General features: G+C 43.6%; 1 protein-coding gene across 1 annotated transcript in view; it reads left to right on the top strand.

The window, feature by feature from the left end:
* PPM1H (protein phosphatase, Mg2+/Mn2+ dependent 1H) overlaps positions 1 to 22,176 on the top strand; it is a 226,381-nt gene that overhangs the window by 199,954 nt on the left and 4,251 nt on the right. The window contains exon 9 of the mRNA XM_036458585.2: positions 3,624 to 3,775. Coding sequence (XP_036314478.1) covers positions 3,624 to 3,775 — 152 coding nt within the window. The remainder of the gene's footprint in view (positions 1 to 3,623; positions 3,776 to 22,176) is intronic.

Raw genomic sequence — 22,176 nt, 5'->3', positions numbered from 1 at the left:
CACCTGTGGGGAAATCAGCTCACTTGGTCAGATCTCTGTTCAAATAGTGCCTGCCTAGAGAGGCCCCCCAGAATCACATCTTCCAAAATGACTCTCCTTCCCCTGCCCGGTTATTCTTCAGAGCACCCATCACCTGACAGTGGTGTTCGTCTATCTCATCTTTTGGGTTAGAAGATGAGAGGCTGTCCCTTTCCTTCACAGCTGGATCTCCAGTGTCTGGGAAAGTCGTTGGCACATGGTGGCTGCTCCATAAACAACACGTAACGTAAGTCCCGGGAAGGCAGATGGAGCCACACGGGCCTCCTCTCTGAGCTGCTCAAATGAAACTGCTCTGAGAAACTGCGGGAATCTCAAGGATTCCTGGGGCCTTCCTCTCCCTTTCTTGGCAGATGGCGAGGCGGGAAGGAGCCGCTGGGAGCCCTGGCATGTTCTCCACTCCCCCTCAGACAAGCGTTTGTGCGGCGTACCTCTCCCTCAGGAGGCCTCAGCGCCTCTTCCTGCATCTGAGTCCCCGGGAGCCTCAGAGCCTATTAGCTTGACGTGAGGCTTCCCGGAACACTAAGACGCTGTTTAAGGGACAGAACAGGGAACTTTGGGGAGATGAGTGCGGTCTGACCGAGGAGGGCCCACTGCAGCTTCAGAGAGGGAAGGTCAGGACTCCAGGGCCCGCTGGAATCCTTTGAAGCCCTTGCCGCTGAGGTCGAGCATCCAGTGGGGCGTCTTGCCTGGAAGTCCAATTTTTCTGAAAGCTTTCTCACCAAATGTTCTGCATCGCAGGTTAATGTATAAGACATGAGTTGTAAGTGGAAAGTTGGCAAAGTCCTTTGGAAATTGTCTAAAGGGCAGGAAACAAAGGGTAGCAGTAAAAAGAAACCTAAAAGGATGTTAATTAGGGAAGTGCCTCAGGGAATACGGTTGAGACCAGCTTTTTATTATTTACATAAAAATTAGTTGGAGAATGGCATTGAAAGGGATTCATGTTGGCTAGTGAAACTGCATTAGAGAGCTGTGTGTGAAAATGTGAATAGTGGGATTAAGGGAGGATTCAATTTATTGACAGAATGGAAAAGGAGTGTTTTCTAACATATTTCTATTTATCAACCCACATCCATTCTGTTCACCAGATTTCCAGTTGAGTAGTGGGCAGGAGAGCTTCAGCTTGAATAACTCAGATCTCCACATCTTGGGGGCCAGCAGAAAGTACTTGAAAAGGTTTTGGCATCCTACACATAGGGCCGGTCCTGAAATTGAATGGAATTATATTCAAACCTAGAAGCCTCTCGTTTAGAAGGACCTGGAAGGCAGAGAGAATCCGCTATTGAGCTATAAGCATAAGATTGGGCCACCTATCATCCGTATATCTACCCATTTCCCTTTAGTTAACATTTTCTATCCTTTGGAGCTCGAATTATCACAGAAATTTGTTGTAGAAATTCCTCAGTAGGAAGCTAGCAGTCTCTCTTAAAGTTATTGCACACACAGTGAGCCAGGACTTGAAGTTGGGAGCCCAAGAGTGACCTCTGCTATTTCTCTTGAGCTTACCCAAGGGGATAACTATATAGGCACCATGGAGAATGCTAAGCCCTCGATTTCCCTACAGCCTGGTACTCAAAGAGCAGTCCATGGACCTGCAGGCTCGGAGCATGAGGGAACAAATTAGAAATACAGCTTCTCAACTCCCCCCAGAACGGAGTTAGAATCTGCATTTTAGCAAGATCCCCAGCTGATTTCTATGCATATGAGAAGCGCTGCTCTGAGGCATCCAGGAACCACAGAAAGCAGCACTAAGGGGATTTGGTCGTGTCTGTGGAGTGAAAATTAGACCACGTGACTTCTGTGGCCTAAGGATAGAATTCTGGCATTTGAGACCTTCTGGCTTTAAACTTAAGATCCTCCCTCTTATTTTCTTTAATTTGGCCTCATAAGGCGCCCTGCCTTCTCCGGAATGTAAACATCCTTAAGTGAACATGCCTTTTGAGAAAGTGTTAAAACCCCTGTACACCCCTGAGTGCTCTTCCCCGGAGTGTGGTCTGCACACTGGGCCATTAGCTAATTGCTTCCATCTACGTCACAGGCCTAGCAGCCTGGATCCCGGAGGCTGCTTTTCAGTTCTGCTCGCTTTCCTAGGGCTCCGTGGGCGGGTGTGGTGCACTTGGCTGTTTTCTGCCGCTGGGTGTAGGCTGCTAGTCCACAGGACCAGTCCCTTGGCGGGGTGTCACTGGCCTGGGAAAACTTTTCTAAAACATAAGCTTGGCTTTCAAAGACATGGATTTGAGCAGTTTGTAGACCTGAATGTGTAGAGAATGTGTATTCTCTCTAGACCTGAGATGAGGTAATGACTGGGCTGGGGCCTGGGAGCAGCTGCTCACACTGCCTCCTCCGCCCTCTCTCTTCCCTCCCCTCACCCACAGCTTTCACTCAGGCTTGGTTTTAGAAAATAGACGAGAGCAATGAGGGGGCTGAAGGAGCTGGAAGATGGGTGAATTGGCCTGCCTTTGTCCTCAGTTTATGAGGTGTGTAGGCAGTTGCTGGTTCTGCCAAATTAGGAGGGAACAACAATGAAATCCCAACTCTTCCTCCCCCACCCAGCCAAAGCAGGGTGAATATAGAGTTGTGGCCTAACCTGAATGACGCTTGATTTTTATTCTTATTGGTTTTGCCAAGATTACTCTGTTCTTTTCAGAGATTTTAGGTGGATGTTGAAATGCCCAAGTCGTTCTAGGTACTAGAGATGAGTTAAGGCTTAAGATTTGCCCAGACACGCTTAGGAGATTCAGACTGAGCATGTGAGCATGCATCCGTTGTAAATTAGGCCAGATTGAGGCTCCCCAAACCTCAGTGTACCCTCAGAGCTCCATGCCTACATGAGATGAGTCCCTCGGGCAACAAACAGGTAAGCCAAAAAGTGATCAGTAAGTGCATTGCATAAAGTGTGCCTCCTTCGCCCCAGGCCAATACGTACAGGACAGCTACTAAGGACCCTAGACTGGCCTTATCTCACCCCACACTGAGAACTCAGAAGCAGGGAAATCTCTTCATCTTTGGACTTAGAGCACCTGACCCAGAGCAGGCCCTTGATGTTTGTGGAATGGACATGCAAAGAAAAGAAGCAAGCAAGCCTCTGGCTAGCGAAGTATCTTCTAGAGAAGTCAGTGTTCCAGCAACATCTCAGGCATTACATTTTCAGTTCATTAATTTCAGAGAGGAAGGGATAGGGAGGAAGAGATAGAGACATTGGTGATGAGAGAGAATCATTGATCAGCTGCCCCCTGCCACTACCTACTAGGGTTCGAGCATGCAACCTGGGCAGACCAACTGGGAATCAAACCATGACCTCCTGGTTCATATGTGGACGCTTACCCACTGAGCAACACCTGCCAGGCAGTCCATTTTTTTTTTTTTTTCAAACTATTAAGCCCACCCGTTAGGCCCCATATGTCTGTACAACAAGTCTCCAAAGGAAGCTGCCCTGCCCACAAAGCTTGCTGCACAATGAGTACCTCGCAGTGCATACCTGCAAACCACTGACTGGGCAGGAAAAGGGGCTGGAGATCAAAGTCAGTTCGTTAGGGCGAATGATGTGCTTACAACCTCGTAAGCCGAAGTGTTCCCATTCGTTTCAGGTAAGAGTCTACGATCTCTCCAAATATGAGCATGGAGCAGATGATGTGCTGATCCTGGCAACAGATGGACTGTGGGATGTTTTATCAAATGAAGAAGTGGCAGAAGCAATCACTCAGTTTCTCCCTAACTGTGATCCTGATGACCCTCACAGGTTTGTGCATCTCTGTGATTATAGGGTTAGTTCTTAAGCAGTGTTTTATAATGTGACTGAAATTAATAATCATGCATTTTCAACATTTGTGATATATGGATGAGCTAATAGGATGGTTTAGTAACCAAACTGCAGAAGGGATCATACTTCCTATCAGAGATACAGTCACAGCCAAATGAACATCCTAAGTAGAACCCAGGTAAAGAATTTGATTTATAAGATATTTCAGTATCTTAGTTCATATCCTCCAAAGTATATTTTTATCCACTGGGGAACAATTTATTTGGAGAAACATTGAGAAAGGAGAAAATTAAAGTGGATATTCTTTTATGGCATAATGGCAGTGTAGCTACCTAAACTACCCTAGGTGACTCTCAGGTAGGAATGGAAACCTCTGGAGAAACAGTTTTCACTTAGAACACAAGGACACAAGTCTCCATGAGTAAAGCCAGGAGAAGCAGCAGTCAGCAGAGTTGGGCCTGTAAATATTTCATTATTGGAAATATCACACAAAAATATAAATATTTTTACATGTTTCAGAAAGGTTTGTAAAAGCATTGAAAATATGAACAAGAATAAAAGTCTATAAAATATCTGCAGAGATTTTAAAAATAAGGAAGTGAAACTTCTGGAGATGAAAATATAAGAATAGGAACTAAAATCACTGGATTAAAGAGATTAGAGACAGTTGAAGAGAACACTAGAGAACTGGGAAATGGATCTGAATAATCCAGAATATGGCTCAGAGAGACAAAGAGAAGGAAAAATGTGAAATGAGCTTAAGAAACTAGGAGGATAACCTAAGATACTGTCATTAGAATTCCAAAAGGAAATTCTCTAGCAGATGGAAAGAAAAAAAAAGTGTTCTAGAATTGTTAAGTAATACCTTAATATCCAGAAAGACCAACAAAGAAGAAATGAAAATAAAATTATAATAGGCATTTTATAATGAAACTGAAAAACTTTAAAGAAACAAAAAGATACTAAAAGCAGCTAGAAAGGTAAAACAGATACATAGGAATAGCATTTAGACTGACAGCTGAGTTTTTAAAAGCAATCGGAGCCAAAAGATAGTGAAATTATATCTTCAGTAGGATAGGAAAATAGCTCAATTTTTAGAATTTTCATGTGTAGTAAAAATATCAACAAAGAGGATGCAATAAAGACATTCTGGGGCAAAACAAAAATTTTACTGCCAACCAACCTCCTCTGAAGAAAATTCTGAAAGATGTATTCAGATAGAGGAAATGATCCCAGATGGGAGGCCTGAGAAGTAAGATGGATTACTAAGATATTAATAAATATGTAGGTATACTTAAACTTATATTGACTATATAAAACAGTAATAAGAATGATGTATGGTATTAAAATTAGAGGATTAAAATTCTGAATAAAAATAGCATATGGAGCGTAAGGGGATAGTAATCAGTAAAATATGCTGAAGTTCTATTTGAGAAAAGGTCAAAATGTTTAACTTTAGACTCTAAGTATATATGTTTAAATAAGCAAGTTTCATCATATGTGCCACAAGAATTTTTAAAACTGTTAATATTTGGCTGTTTAGTCAGGGGCATTGACCTTTTTTCCCTTAGATTGTCAAATACAGCAATGAAAATAGCCAACACGACAATAGCAATCCAGTGTAAAAGAATCAAAATTATGTTTTTTATTTGTTTTTGTCAAACTGACAAAAAATAAAATATACTTTTTGGCGTGCTGCAGAATTTTAGCAATTAGTTCATGTGTGCCACAAGATGAAAAAGGTTGAAAATTGCTGGTTAAATAGCTAAGAAAACTACTAAGGGAAATAGAAAATATAACTTTCAAACTAGTCAAGGGAGTGATAATCTACATGGAATTAAAAACCAAACGTATAAAAGTTTTGACTTTTAAGTAAAGAAAACAAAAAACAATAAAAATTAGAAATTACTTGAGCATGAACAATAAGAATAATGCATATCAAAACTTTAAAAGCTGAATTTTGAGCCTTTTCTAATTTGATGAAGACTCTACTCACCCCTGACCTGCCAGAAGTGACTATATCCACGTCATTGGGTAAATTTTTACAGAGCTCTGCCCTGTATCACAAGGAACCTCTACCCCTAAGTTTTAGATTCTTTACCACAGAAAAGGTAAAAGACACCCTTAACCATAGAGAACGATATTTCTCAGAATCAGACCTTGAGGCTGACTTGTATTACTGGGCTAGTTCTGCCCATATTATCAACATAAACATGTAGAAAAAGATTCTTGTAACTTAAGGTTCTAAGGAGCCAAAGGAATGGAACTACATGATTGTGGATTGTATTTTCCCGTGTGCAGGCTGTCAGTAAGCAGCTGTCCTAATTTAAAAGTTTAGGCCTGTGGTCCTTATTTCAATATTTTATTTAGAAAGTGAAAACAGCACAATAAACCCAGGAGAAGTAATGAAAGGAAAAATTATATATAACAAAATAGAGAACAAATATACAATGAAAATAAATGACAAAGCCAAAATTTGAAATAGCTTATATATTAGGGAAATACAAATCAGAACCACAATGGAATACCACCTCACACTCATTCAGATAGCTATTTTAAAAACACATGGACACAAAATAAGTGTTAGTGAGGATGTGGAAAAATTGGAACCCTTTCGCATTGCTGCTGAGAATGTAAAATAGTACAGCTGTGAGAAATTATATGGCACTTCCTTAAAAAATTAAACATAATTACCATATGACCCAGCAATTCTACCTCTGGATATATACCCAAATGAAGAGAAAGAGAAACTCAAAGAGGTATTTGTACACCCATGTTCATAGTAACATTATCCACAGAAGCAAAAAGGTAAAAGCAGCTGAAACTGGTTTGGCTCAGTGGATAGAGCATCAGCCTGTAGACCAAAAGGTCCCAGGTTCGATTCCGGTCAAGGGCATGTACCTTGCTTGTGTGCAAGAGGCAGCTGATCGATGATTCTCTCTCATCGATGTTTCTAACTCTCTATCCCTCTCCCTCTCTGTAAAAATTCAATAAAATATATATTTTTTAAAAGGTAAAAGCAGCCTAAGTATCCATAGACAGATGAATGAATAAAAATATATAGTATATGCATGCATTGGACTATTAACCTTAAAAAGAAAATAAATTTTCACACATACTGTACAAATGATGAACCTTGAAGACATGGTAAAGTCACAGAAGGACAACTATTGTATAATTCCATTTATATGAGGTGCCTAGAGTAGTCAAATTCATAAAGACAGAAAGTGAAATGGTGGTTGACAGGGGTTGGGGGTGGAGTTAGAGATGGGGAGTTGTTTAAAGGACACAGAGTTTCCATTTTGGAAGATGAAAAATTTCTGGAGATGGATGAGGTGATGGCTGCACAACAATGTGAATGCACTTAATGCCACAAAACTGTACACTAAAAGATGGTTAAAGTGGTAAATGTTATGTTTTGTATATTTTACCACCTCCCCCCCCCCAAAAAAAAACAAAAAACCACAAAGAAGCAAATTTTTAAAAATAGATAAAATTTCCCCATAAGGCTAACCAAGAATAAAGTGGTGGGGGCACTGACAAATAAACAATATTAGGAATAAAAAAATAATAATAATCCAGATGCAGTAGCAATCTATATATATAAAAGCGCAATATGCAGAATCACCAGTTGGCTATGACACGCACTGACCAGCAGGGGGCAGATGCTCAATGCAGGAACTGTGCCCAGCCTGCAGGCCCTGATCACCTGATCAGGGTCTGCTAGGCAACCTCTCAGTCCCTCCCCCCATCGGCAAACTCCAATTGCCCAATAGGGAGCCAGGAACCAGGAGAGGGTGGTGATGGGGGTGAGTGGTGATGGACGTGGGAAATGGGGCCAGCTGCTGGGAAAGATCAGCCCTTATTGCAGGCCAGGCCTGGGGACCTATCCATGCATGAATTTCGTGCACTGGGCCTCTAGTTAAATATAAGAGGATATTATGAATATACTAGAGACTGGTATATGAAAATTCATGCACTGTAGGGGTTCCCTCAGCCTGGCCTGCCCCCTCTCACAGTCTGGGAACCCTCATAGGTGGGAAGCGACCCGGCGATCAGGGGAAGGCAATGCCCCCATCACACCTCTGATGGTGCCACTGCTGGCAGCGCAAGCCTCTGCCAGTCATGGTTCCCTGAGCCTTGGGTGGCCCTAGGTGGCTGGACAGCTGACATCTGAGGCTTGCCTGTGCCTCAGGCTGGTCCTGGGCAGCAGGGGAATTGAGAGCGGGTCTGACCCACTGCATGCCTGCCATCCCCGACCCCCAGAAGGGCTGAAATGACTGGGGGACTCCGATGGGGCTGAGGGGTCTGAGCACCACCATCTTGTGGCTATGGGCACCGCCATCTTTGTGACAGTATGACGGTCAATTTGCATATTCCCTCTTTATTATATAGGATACCCATTCATTAATGGGAACATTGTAAAAACATTAATTTCCCCTAAATTGATCTAGCATCAATACAATTTATAACCAAAATTCCAATGGAGTTTTCATGGAACTTCATAAGTTGATTTTAGACATACGTTAAAAAAAAAAAAATGCCAAGAATGTTTGTGACATTTCTGTATGAGTTATATACCCTTCTAGATATTAACACAAAATTAGTACAATTAAGACAGTGTAGAAAAAAATATAAAATTTTATCCTTTTCTCACATCATACACTAAAATCAAGTCCAGGCAAATTAAGACTTACATGTGAAAGGCAAAAATAAATACAACTTTTAGAAAATAGCATATAGGAAACTATCTTGATAATCTCAAAATACAGAAGGATTTCTTGGGACACAGAAAGCACAAACAATTAAAGACTGATACCCTTGACTAGATTAAATTTACCAAGTTTGGTTCTTCAAAAGACAACATCCTATATAATAAAACCCCAATGTGCAAATCAACTGAACGGCAGAAGGACCGGTCACTATGACACTCACCACCAGCGGGCAGACACTCAATGCAGGAGCTGTACCCTGGTGATCAGTGCGCCCCCACAGGAGGGTGTCACTCAGCCAGAAGCCGGGCTCATGACTGGCGCACAGCAGAGGTGGTGGAAGCCTCTCCCGCCTCCACAGCAGCGCTAAGGAGCAGCTAGCTGAGCGGTAAGGAGCAGCGAGCAAGAGGGAATGAGGAGTCCTAGATTGTGAGAGCCTGGACTGTAAGAAGGATGTTTGACTGCCAGCTCGGGCCTAAGCCGGCAGGTGGACACCCCCCCAAGGGGTCCCAGACTGCAAGAGAGTGCAGGCCAAGCCAAGGGCCCCTCCCTCCCCAGGTCATGAATTTTGTGCACTGGGCTTCTAGTAAAGAGAATAAAATGACAAGCCATGAACTGGGAGAAGATTTTTGCAACTTGTATAATTAAAGAGGGATTAATATCCATAAAATATAATGAATTCTCCTAGATCAAAAAAGAAACATTTTTAAAAATCCAATAGAAAAATGAGCAAGAACCAGTCATCACACAGAAAATTAATAGCCAATAAATACATGGGGGGAAAAAAATCTTAAATTGAATAGTATAAATTAAAAATGTGGAAGGACTGCAGATGGCTTTGCAAATTTATAGAAAGATTCTGAAGACATATTGACATATCTGGTAAAGCAGAGCCTACGCATTCCCTGTCCTACACCTAGGTCTGTACCCAAGAACAGTGGGTCTGAAAGTGGGATCTTTGGGCCACATGGCATCAGCATCATCTGAAACCTTGTTAGAAATGCAAATTCTCAGGCCCCTCCTCAAATCTTCTAAATCTACACCAATGGTAGGACCAGGACGTGTGTTTTTCCAAACCATCCTGGTGATTCTGGTGCTGCTAAAACTTGAGTCGTGTAAAGAGACATCCACAGAATTGTTTCTGTTATAAAAATAAATTATTGTACATGTCCAATCATAGGATGGATAAACAAAGAATAAAATACAGCTCACAAAAGGGGAATGACCCAAATTTGTCCTCATTAACAGGGAAAAATCTCAGAAACATAATGTTGAGTTGAACAGGCAAGTCAAAGAAGAATACACATGTTGTGATTCTATTTACATGAAGGAGAAAACTAGCAGTGTATCACGGGGAGCTGTAGACATTAAAACTATAACAAAGAGCAAGAGAATTAACCCAAAATTCAGGGTAACGGGTGCCTTGGGAGGAGAGGTGGCAGAGAGAGTAGGGTATGTGCTTGAGGAGGGGCACACAGTGAGTCTTTAAGTAGTGCTCGGTTCCTTTAGCTAGATGACTGGTGCCGCCTGCCTGTTCATGCTAAAGTGCATATATGTAATATGCATTCATTTGTGAGTAAACTGTGAGAGGCAGTGAAGTCCCGTGGTTAATGGTGTGGAATCCGTAGTCAGACCGCCTGAGCTCAAATCTTGGTTCTGCTCCTTTGATACATGCACACTTAGGGAAGATTCTGAATCCTAGTGCCTGGGGCCCCGCCGCTGTAACACAGGGTGCCCATAGCACTTCTCACACGTGTACATAAAGTGAAGTGCCTGCTATACAGTGAGCACCAGTGGTGTTGGTTGTTGTTACTCTGTTTGTGGCTATTTTTGCATGTTTCTTATGTTTCACAACAACAACAACAAAATTCTTTCAGGAAGACAGTGAAGCTATCCTGTCTCTCTTCCTCGAATTGTTGGCATAATCGTTTTTGCTCAGGTGCACAGGAATTGATGGTGCTGCAAGTAAAGATTATTTAAATTTGAATTTTTTTTCTCCTGTTGAGGTTTTAGTTTTAATCTGTGTTTTATATCCTGCTTATTAGCAACATTCTTATGTTGATTTTCGCTACTGCCATTATCTTTGTAAAGCTTTGTAAACCCAGCTGACAGGTATGAGTGAAAAGGCACCCAACACCTTTTTTTTTTTTTTTTTTTCTTTCCAAGCTGGCCTGGTCTTGCTCACCAGTCTGTTTCTCTCCATGGCAACAGATGTGCCTTCCAGGGAGTGGTAACCTATGGGTAGGGTTGTCCCTGGGCAGGTGCATGCCACGTCAGAGCAGGCTCCTGGGTTCGTGAGAAGTGCCGCAGCAGGGTTTACAGTGATCGCTGTGGAACAAACGGAGCAAAACAAAAAAAAGTTCTTCAGTTTGCCTTTCAGAGCCGATTACAAACCAATGCCTGAGAAAGAGCCCTGTGTCAGACAGATGAAAGAGTTGACAGGAAAAGCTACAAAATGAGCATAGCTTTATTGGTCACATAGATTATCAGGCTGACGGTCAGAAAAATTCCGGTTGGTTTTTGAGGTCTTAAGACAGACCTTCGGGGCAAAGCTGTTCTCTTTGCCAAAAGACTGTGATTCAGATCCATTCATTTGGGAAATATTAAGGGCCTATTTTATGAGCCAAGGCCTGCTGGACCCTGGGAAGATTTTGAAGAAAACAGACCTGGTCCCTGTCCTCTTGGAGTTTAAATTCCAGAGATGGTTACAGAAGCATAAGGAAGTTACAATATGAGTGAGTGAAGAGAGGAACCTAACATAGAGCAAGGGATGTCCAAACTTCAGCCTGAAGAATAAATACAGATAAACCAGGCAACGCAGGGGTGAGATGGAGTTGGAGGGGAGAACATGACCCATTCAAGAACCCAACAGTCAGTAATGGCTGAGGTGTGCCATTATTAATCAGAAGACATCCTGTACCATCTGATGGCGAAAACATGAGACAGGCATTATGTCCCTACCTGTGTGCGTTCCTTACTAATTTAAGCCATTTTGGAAAATCAGACTTAAGAATTGCATTAAATGATGTTCTCTTTCATGGTGACACGTTTGCACGCATCCGTGTGTAATTTGGAGGGAGGGCGCCACACTCAAGCCCTGGCTCAGTGTGTCCACAGAGCGCTCAGGCCCAAAAGCCACACAACAGGTGGCCTGCTGGTGCCCTCCCAGCAGGAACTGTTCTGGTCTTGTTATGCACAGTAGAAATATGAATGGAAGTCAGTCATCCTAATAAGTTTTAGCCTAAATCCGTGGTCGGCAAACATCAGCTCGAGAGCCATATCCGGCTCTTTGGACCCTTGAGTGTGGCTCTTCCACAAAATACCACGGCCTGGGCGAGTCTGTTTTGAAGAAGTTGCGTTAGAAGTTTAAGTTTAAAAATGTTGGCTCTCAAGAGAAATGTCAATCGTTGTGCTGTTGATATTTGGCTCTGCTGACTAATGAGTTTGCCGACCACTGGCCTAAGTCATCACTTTTGTGACGAAGAAAGACCCACTATAATGCCAGAGGCTCCAGGAGCCCTTCCTCAGCCAGAAGGATCCAATTCTCCCCAAATGTGTAATACCCGGACCACAGGTTTGCCTGTTTAGTCCTGGGAGTCGAGGACTGGAGGCTCCCTGAGCAAATAAGGTCAGCCTATTGTGGGCAGCCTGAGAGGAAAGACCACAGAGCAAGAATGAAGGACAACAAAATGTTTCTTCATCGGAGGTTTTGAATGGGCCTGTTTGACTAAGTTTTGCCAGGTTCACCCAGTTTTGTCCAGAAATTTAGGGCAGAAAGGGACAGGGCCTTCGTCCTGTGACAGGCGGGACTTTTGGGTTTGGCTGTTGGATTATTTGTCTTTTGTTTACATTATGTGTAGGGGTTGTTTTTCCCCTTTGCTTTTTATTTTTATTTTTTCTCTTTCTTTCCAGTCAGTCTCAACAAACGGCCAGCATAGTCTTCCTCTCGTGACATCATTTCTAATAAGAAATTTCAAATAGCATCTCACTTTCCAGAGTGAGTTGTGAGGGAAGAGATGATTAGCATAAAGATGAATTTGTGAAGTTCTGACCCTTGCACCATCCTCTCGGCAGAAATGGGTAAAAATTAGCTGTGAGAGCTTCTTAACCGCAGTGTAGTAAGTCCTTCTATTTTGAACTGTCCTGACAAAGGACCTAGGAAATTAAAGGGCGGCTCTGTGGACAAGCCAGCATGTGCGTGCGGCAGGGGGTTCTTTCTCTCTTTCCTTTTTATTGGAGTTTGCCCTGCCGTGTAGCAGGGCTGGCAGTTCTGAGGATGTGGGGTCGTGAAACGAGCTGTTCAGAGGAAATACACAAACTAACATTCGAGAGGGGGTTGCCAAAGTCATGGAGGGTGGGCTGCACAGCCTGTAGGTCTCTTTAATTCCAGTAAAATTTTCTTTTGAGAACTGAAGGTCCTGAGGCAGCACACCTGGGATTGTCTCTCCCCCTGTGAGGCTGGAGGTTTGGGGGTGAGTCTCCTGGAAACAATATTCAAAATGGGGGCAAGGATGTAAACACTCAGAGAAGATGCTTGATATTTTGTCAGAAAGGAATAAATGGTGACTAATACTAAAAGGAAACGTCATGGGCAACGTCCAGAGGACCAAGGGCCAAGGGGCAGGTAACCACACATGAAAATGTGGCGTGGATTCACATTCAAAATGCCCAGGTGAAACTCTGCAAGGCTTTGCTGCTCAGTCCTGCACTTCCCAAAAGCTGTCTATGGAAATCTCATCTCTAGCTTGTACCTACCGGCCCTCAGTCCCCCTGCATGATACCCGAGGGGCTTGTTATGGGGTATCCTATCTAATAAAAGGGTAATATACAAATTGGTCACAATGCCCTCACATTAACAACCGAACAGCAGGCTGTGTGGGGCGACCAGGCCAGCACGGGAGGCAGTTGAGGTGACCAGGCTGGCAGGGAGGTATACTAAGGGGTTACCAGATGGATGGGGGGCAGTTGGAGGCAACCTGGCCGGGGGGAGAGGGGGCAGTTAGGGACAATCAGGCTGGCAGGCAGAGGCAGTTAGGGGTGATCAGGCTGGCAGAGCGGGCAGTTAGGAGCTAGCAATCCCAGATTGTGAGAGGGATGTCCAACTGCCGGTTTCAAGCTGAAACTGGACATCCCCTGAGAGGTCCTGGATTAGAGAGGGTGTAGGCTGGGCTGGAGACCCCCTTTCTCTGTGCATGAATTTCATGCACCGGGCCTCTAGTTAAGTCTATAAATACCAATATACTGTAAACTCTGTAGAGCATTTCCCTAAGGAGAGAAGCTTTCTTGATGGTCATGTTTCAAATGCTGTTTTTCACATCCATGCTTTCTGAGGCTCAGAAAACCCTGTGCCTTGCTAAGGAAGAAAGTCATCAGTGGAGAGTTTATAGTAAAACACCCGCCAAACACTGACAGCAAGATACTAATGTAGGTATTAAATGCTAGTTTGTGTTACACTGATAATATGAAATTTATTCTGGCAGAATACAAAGGGGTTTTGGGTGTGTTTTTTATGAAATCTTTCCATGAGTGAGCTGAACTAGTTTCTGCCGGCACCATATGGTTTTCAAAAACTGGGCCTCAAATGCAAAAAGGAAGCCTCCCCTCTCCCAGCGGCTACAGGTCTTACAAATGTCATTTGTGTTTGATCTGGAGTTTGAGGACTAGATAAAATCTGCATTTTTCTCTCTCGGTGTTTAGCATATTCAGGTCCCTGGGAATTTGGAAGCATGAGGGCCTCTAGGCAGCACACGCCAGGCCCGCCTTTCCTCTTGCTGTTTGTGTGGTGTTGGAGCAGGGCTGCGCGGCCACGTTGTTGGAGCATCGGGGCATTTGAAAGGGTTTGCCAGGAAGGATTGAGAAGGAAATGGCCTATTATGAGCACTCACATTGAAATGTTTGGGATTCCAACTAAAATAAACAGGCACAACTGGGGTGCTGGTGCCAGGGGCAGAAAGGTGGGCAGTGCCTGGCCGGCAGTCTTACCCTTTCTTGTGGAGGAGGGGAGCTCTCCGCAGTCTTTGAGCTTGTACCAGCTGGCACACAAACCCTTGCCGGGCACAGTGACAGCGTTGCAGACAGCAGCTGTCATGATCCCCGTGTCTCAGTATATTTCCTGGGCGGAATCCCCGCACCTTGGACACGAGCGGCTTCTGGGCAGGGCGAGGGACATGTGTGGCTCGGCTCCCAGCCCTGAGCCGAAGACATGCCTCCTCCCTGATGAGTTGTCAGGGTCTGAGCACAACAAAGAGCACTCTCCCAGTCACCTCCCACCCCCACCCATCCAGTCACCACAGATCCCTGCCAATGTTCCAAAGCCTGGGAGAGCTTTTCTGCCTCTTAAATCCAAGAGGCCTGCTCAGAATGCAAAGAGGATTGCTCCTCCCTTTCCCATCACACTCTGTTACTGCAGGGCATCAGCAGATGGAGGCTGCCTTTTATATGCAAATATTTGGGGCCCATTAATCCCCCAGTTCCTGCCACTCTTGTGTGACCCTGTCTGTACCATCCAAATGGCAAATAGAAGTTCCCACCCAACTAGAACTATTGAGATTTTCAGGCATGGTTGCAGCCTGAGGCCTGAAATGGGCCTAGTTTTGACACCCCAGCCGCTGATTCAGATGTGGGCTGGTGGGAAACAAGATTCTACAAGAGGTGGATGACTTAAGGCAAAACTCTTGGGAGAGGAGAGAGACGTTTTTGTTACGAAGCGAGTCCCCAAGAGATGGACCACCGGAGCCAATTTGATTAAGCATGCTAGAATTTATTACAGATTCGAATCTGGACTCAAGCCATGGCTGACGCAGCAGCCGGTAAACACCCAGGTAAGAGCCCCGATGGAGGGGCAGTCCCTCCAGAGCGCTCACACAAAAACACAGACAAACACACACCTACCGCGGCCAGTCAGGCTCTTCGGAATGGGGGTCCCTCATGGTCCTGGCTGGGGATTCCAGTCATGATCCCCAAGGACCACCAGGGAGCCGAGTCCGATGCAATAAACAAAAGAGCCATCTCTATGCTAGCATAGGCTATCCCACTCATGCTGGCAGCATGGCGGAAGAGCGCGAATTTCGCCCAGCCCAGGAGTTTTATTCAGGTTGGTGATGTCACTGCCTCGGCTAACCCTGATTGGCCCCTCAGGACTAAATTCTAAAGACTGGGGACGGCCTGCAGGGTTGGTTCCCAGTCACACTCTGCTTGACATTGGATGTGACCCTATCTTGCCCATAATACAAAAGCAGAACTAAAGGTTATCTACAGTTTCTACTCCTGAAGCTACTGAGTCAGTGGGAGTCAATCTCCTGTAACTACCCTATTGTTTAAGCAAGCAATCGAAGGTAGAAGTCAGATAGCAAGGTTAAAATTCAAACAGCAGTTTTTACCCAAGTATGAGTGCTACCATATTTCAGTTTTATGTATAGTGAGTAAAATGACAGCTCACCTATACTGACCCCTGACCAGGTGCCAGGCACTGTGCTGAGTGCTTTATGAGAAGGACCTCCTTTATTCCTGGCAGGAACCTTTGAGGTCTGCACTACCATTATCCCAGATTTATAAGAAAGAAAAGGGGCCGAAACCGATTTGGCTCAGTGGATAGAGCGTTGCCCTGCTGACTGAAGGGTCCCGGGTTCGATTACGGTCAAGGGCATGTACCTTGGTTGTGGGCACATCCCCAGTAGGGGGTGTGCAGGAGGCAGCTGATGGATGATTCTAATCGGTGTTTCTAACTCTCTATCCCTCTCTCTTCCTCTCTGTAAAGAATCAATAAAATATATTTTTTAAGAAAGAAAAGAAAGAAAGAAGGAAGGGAGGGAGGGAGGGAGGGAGGGAGGGAGGGAGGGAGGGAGGGAGGGAGGGAGAGAGAGAGAGAGAGAGAGAGAGAGAGAGAGAGAGAGAGAGAGAGGAGAGGAGGAGGAGGAGGAGGAGGAGGAGGAGGAGGAGATGTCGGCGTGAGTATATCGGCTTGAGGCAGTTCCGGCGAGAACGGCGAGCCGGCAAGTGCGAATCATCCGTCCATACTTCCTCCTGCTTCCGCCCTAAACCTCTCGATCCTCGCTATCTCAGCTCTCGTATCTGCTCTTCTCGATCCATCGTCGCCCTCCCTCCGCCCTCCATACCTCATCCACCTCCGCCCCCCTCCCCACCCACGCCCCTTCCTCCCTCCCTCCCTCCCCCTGCCACTTTTCTTTCACCCAACTCTGGGGAACTTTTCCAGAGCCACCCATCTGGGCGGTGGTAAAGCCAGGATTGGACCCTAGGCAACCCACGCCCACCCCTTTGTGTGCTCCACAGAGGAGGAGGGGAAAGCCTCAGAAACAGCAAGGACAGCAGAGACAATTGAGGATTTATCAGTCTTCTCCACCCTGCCATTAGAGGCAGTGGTTGTGAAAGGACTTCTGGCCTTCCAGTAATTCTTCAGCCCCTCTTCCCTTTTTGCTTTTCTTCCCTTCCCTGCTGGCCTTTCTCTGCTCCCTCCCTCTCAGAGCCAAGCCCTGTGAAGTGTGCCAAGTCAGATCCCACCCGGCAGCCATTTCTTTCAGCAGGGCTTTGCTGATCAATATTGGAAGCTTCAGCCAGAGAAGCAACAACAACAAGTTCTCAAAATACAAAATCATCTCCCAGGGAGACTCTTCATTAGGAGAGAGAGTACTTCAAGTGACTCCCACATTTCCCTAATGCGATCTAATCAGGATTCTGAACAAGGCTTTCCATAGTGGCATTACTCTCCTCAGCCAGCTTCCAGAATCACCAGGCTCCTCAGCCTGCCTCCGAGTCCTGGCTACTGGATCCCATCCCACTTTCTGTTCACTGCCTTCAGCTGTGCTGTATATTTTTTGCTACTCTCCTGTATGTTTTGACTCAGATTTTCTCCAGCGCTCCCTACACCCTTCAGTCTGTGGCACGTGTACACCGTTGTGTTCAGCCTCAGTACCAAACCCGGGAGCCCTCCTATTTTACTACCACATTCAGTATCTTCTTTCGCCGTCAGCAAACCAGGCAGCTCTTGCAGATAGAAACTGGAGAACAAAATGGGAGCGAGGAGAAGCAGTTCTCTGCACCAGAAGTTGTTTCTTCCTGTACCAGCCTTGAGAGAAAGCCGTCTTGCTAATGGTTTCTTGCGTGGAGCAAGCTGGCCCTGGAATACGGGTGCTGGTGAATGGCCCCCAGCTGAGCTAAGCGCTGGTGCCAGGAAGAAACACCTCCCAAGAGTTGGGTTCCTGGGGTTTTGTTAATCAGTTTATGAGGAAAGCTCCCCGCTAGTGGCCTCAATTTACCTGAAAGCTGTTTCTGACTTCATTTCAATACAGGCCTCTTGTAGCGAGAAGGAACCGTCAGGAAACTGGACCCAGAGTGCAGTTGCACTGTTAAGTTATTGAATGTAGCATCTAATCTTTCTCTTCAGTTACCTATGTAGACTGCTCATTAGAAAAGAGAAGGTTGGTGGAAGAGTCTGAGCTCCTGGCAACAGTGCTGGGAGAAGAGGACCTAGGGATTCTTCCTCAACTTCCCACCGGGTTGGGGCTGGCCCTCCTTGAAGCATCTGGGTCCTGGGTGATCACTAGAAGCCGGTGGAAGTGAGTTTTTAAAAGGAGAGAGAAATGGCTGGGTAGACCCACAACCCAGTAAAAGTGTGAAGCGAAACTTCACACCATTCCAGCAGTATGGAGATCCTAAGCCAAGAAATTAAAAAAAACATGTTCTAGGGCTGGAAGAACCCAGGGTGTCCCCTAGTACGTAAAGGCAAATTTTCAAATCTCTATAGATAGCCCAGGGCACACAGTGTTTACAGTGTCTAACTCCCTGCTTAGGAGAAGCTTATACCTTACCTTTAAATTCGCTATGAGAAGGAATAATCTATAATAATAAAAGAGTAATATGCTAATTAGACCAGACAGCTGAACGACCTTCCAAACAACCTTCCAGATGAAGACAAGGCTACAAGGACTGAGGCAAGCTGCCAGGGCTGCAAGGGCCGAGCCCCTTGCACAGATTTCATGCATCGGGCCTCTAGTGAGATATAAGGGAGCCATCTCTCCAGCACTCCCCAAAAACCTAATCGAACAGGTTGAGAGAAACTTTAAACACATGCAATAGAATTGGAAGGTAAGAAGAGGTGGTTGTGGAAAAGAACTAAATATAAATTCACAATGATGAAAAAGAAGACATTGTAATAAAGGAACTCACTGAATGGATTGAGTAGTAAACTGCTAAAGTAGGAATAGGTGAATTGAAAGATATTACAGGCAGCTAAAAAAGAAAACAGAAAAGAAGCTGGAATCTAGAGGGTAAAAAGAGAAGATATAATGGAGGTTTATGGAAAAAATATAAAAAACAGAGGGGAGGAAATATTCCAATTCCAGAATTCACACCTGAGATTTTTCCAGAATCAACCATCTTCTCAGTTTGAAGAAGTGTAAAACTAATTTCCAACCAGGATAAATAAAGACAAAGAAATCCTCATTGTTAGCCAAACTATGTCTTGGTGCAGGGGTGGGGAACCTTTATTCTGCCAAGGGCCATTTGGATATTTATAACATCATTTGTGGGCCACAAAATTATTATCTTAAAAATTAGCCTGCTGTATTTGGTCAAACATTTAATTAACTCACCATAATGCCTTGGCAGGGGCAGACCAAATTATTTCTTGAGCTTTACACAGCCTGCTGGCTGGATGTTCCCCACAATTCCAGTCTTAGTGGAATTTCATACCATCAACAACAAAAAACAATTTAAAAGCGACCAATGAGAAAAGACATAAAGAAATTATAGAAAACAGACTTCTTCTCAACAAAAGAAGAAGTAAACAGGATATTATTTCCAAACTGCTGATGGGAAATAATGGCCAATCTAATGTTCTATACCCAATAAAGCTATCATCCAATATTAAAGGCAAAAATAAAGAATTTTATGGTCCAAAGATTGGGCGAGTTTATCCCTCACAAACCCCTGAAGTACTTTAACAGAAGAAAATCAAATCCAGAAGGAAGGAATAAACTTCAAAAGGCTAAGAAGTTAGTATGTTTGTTTCTTTATATAAGTTATAAATGATGATAGTGGCTAGTAGTCTTGAAAAACAAGTTGAAAATTAAAATAGTAGGCAGTAACATGGAAGATGAAGGAGGGCATTCTAAAATCCTTTATTTTCAAGAGGGGAAAATAAATATTGATTAACTCATATATGAAAAATTTAAGCATAACTGCTAAAAGAATAAAAAGAATAAACTAACATTTCTAAACCAGTAGAGGGAAGAAACAGATATTAAAGCTATCAATCCGACAGAAACAGGAATGAAGGAAAAGAAAACATAATAAATAGAAAATACAAAATAAATGTGTCTATTAACCTCTCTGTGTTTATGAGTGATGGCAAAACAGATTTACCAGTAACTTACATCTTAATCACTATAAAGCTGTCTTTATTTTATTTAACTATGTACCACTAATAAAATACACTTAAAATAATAGTGTAGAAGTCCTACTCTGCCTTATGGATTTATCATTGAAAATATCAGGGTGAGCCCTAGCCAGTGTGGCTCAGTTGGTTAGAGCATTGTCCAGTGCACCAAAGGGTCACAGGTTTGATTCCCAGTCAGGGCACATACCCAAGTTGCAGGTTCAATCCCTGGTGGGGGTGTGTACTAGAGGCAACCATTTGATATTTTTCTCTCACAATGATCTTCTCTTTCCCTCACTCTCCCTTCGTCTGTCTCTAGAATCAATGAAAAATATATTCTCAGGTGAGGACTTAAAAAAGAAAGAAAAACATAAGTGTGAGAGTTAGCATTGAAAATGACTGTTGTTTCTTGCTTAAGAGACTGAGGATACCATTAATTAAGGATGGTAGAGGGGAAAGACCCACCTGGAAGTGAAAAGAAGTTAACATTTATGGACTTCTTCCCAAGTCTTAATTGGGGGCTGCAAAAGAAATTGGGAACGGGCATTGGAGAGAACTTGTGCCATGTGTCATGGAAGTCCAGACGCAGGAAGAAAACTTGAAGTGTGGGGTAGCATGGCAGCTCCAAGAGGAGAATTCAAGAAGAAAGGATATGAGACTTCAAAGATGAAGAAGATGATCAGAGCATGTGTGGGAGGCAACCAGTCAATGTGTCTCTTTCACATCGATGTTTCTCTCCCACCCCAGTCTAAAAAAATTCAGTGGAAAAAATATTCTCAGGTGAGGATTTAAAACAATAATAATAAAATAAAGTAAAATACCAAAGCTAATTTTGACCATTTTTACAATACCCAAAAGCACTAGCAATAGCAATATCAGGGTGGCCTATTGCCTTTTACTATGAATGATACTCTATCATGACTTAAACAAAACCAGTTGGACATTGTTTAACCTTGACCTCTCAGTCATTGTCCCTTGAATACAGGACCTGTTGAGGCCTATAGGACTATTTGCCTCTACACTAGCAGTAGGAGCTATCTTGAGTTCTTTTATTTATTTTTAATCTTTGAGTATCTTTCTTTCACTGTCAGTGATCTTTTCCCATAATTTACCATAATTTTCTATGTCTAATCTGCTCATAAACTGGATTAAGGTGTGCTCAACCCTGACAGATCAATCTACTCGGTAAATTAATTTAGCCAAGTTTCTGAATTTGAAAGGCTAATCACCAGGATGATAAACATCACCCCTATATTTATAGTAGCCTTTCCATATGTGGTTAAATCTCAGATGTACAATTTTAATATAAAACCAAGTGTAACCAAGAGTATCCGAGAAACTCTACTGAATACAATATATGAGCTGTAGTATGTAAATTTAGGGATATTTATTTGTCTCTTTAGCCAAAAACCTCTTCGGAGGCCTGTTTATTATTCCAGTTCTTCTGAAGAGAGGGCTACCTAGCCCTCAGGTGGAACAGAGATTTCTGATAATTCTTTCAATACTGATAGAAAAAGGGGTATCTCTCCTCCAGAAGAAAAAGCATTTGTTGTATGTGAACTAAAACAGCCTCTGCTTTGTCACCTTCTGTCTGCTCTCTAGGCTGCATAAGTAAACTTGAGTTTCATAGACTCTACAAGATTGAGATCTTTCCCTACAGACTTTGGTCTTAAACAGTGCAACCACGGGGCTAGATGCAGATCTCTTTTAACATGAGAATTAATAAATTCATAAAGTGTTTTAACAGAAGAAATGGAGAGTTTCTAGTTTTCTAATTCCTTAACACAATTCTGAAAGCAAGGCAAAGACATTCTGAGGAGGGAAATGCCACTGGTAATACCAACATGTCTCTTGTTAAAGGTCCAGGGACTGGCTTCCAGGAGGCCTTCCTTGTAGGATGGCATTTATTATCTTGGTGATTTACAGAGTCTAGTTTTTAGCTTTTCAGGTTCAGAAACCAGTTTAATCAACATACAAAGAACAGATTCATTATCAGAACTTGGCTCACCTTAACCAAGCTTACAAGATTGATCTGCCAACCAAAATGCCTGTTGACATTTATACAGAAAAATATAACTGACTGATATTCTAAAACTATAAGTGATTAGCTTAGTCTTTCCCTGTAGACAGGCCTGTACAGGAAGGCAGATCATAAACAGATTATTGGTGAACATGAAATCAGAAAAAGGTGAATCATGTTTAAGAGAGTAATCTATCCACAATAAATATGGTCCTACTGGTGAAACTGAATTTCTTTGAAGTCTGCCAGCAAAGAC

Source organism: Pipistrellus kuhlii, unplaced genomic scaffold, assembly GCF_014108245.1.
Source record: "Pipistrellus kuhlii isolate mPipKuh1 unplaced genomic scaffold, mPipKuh1.p scaffold_m20_p_3, whole genome shotgun sequence".
Taxonomy (NCBI): Eukaryota; Metazoa; Chordata; class Mammalia; order Chiroptera; family Vespertilionidae; genus Pipistrellus; species Pipistrellus kuhlii.
This window is presented reverse-complemented; position numbering and strand designations above follow the sequence as displayed.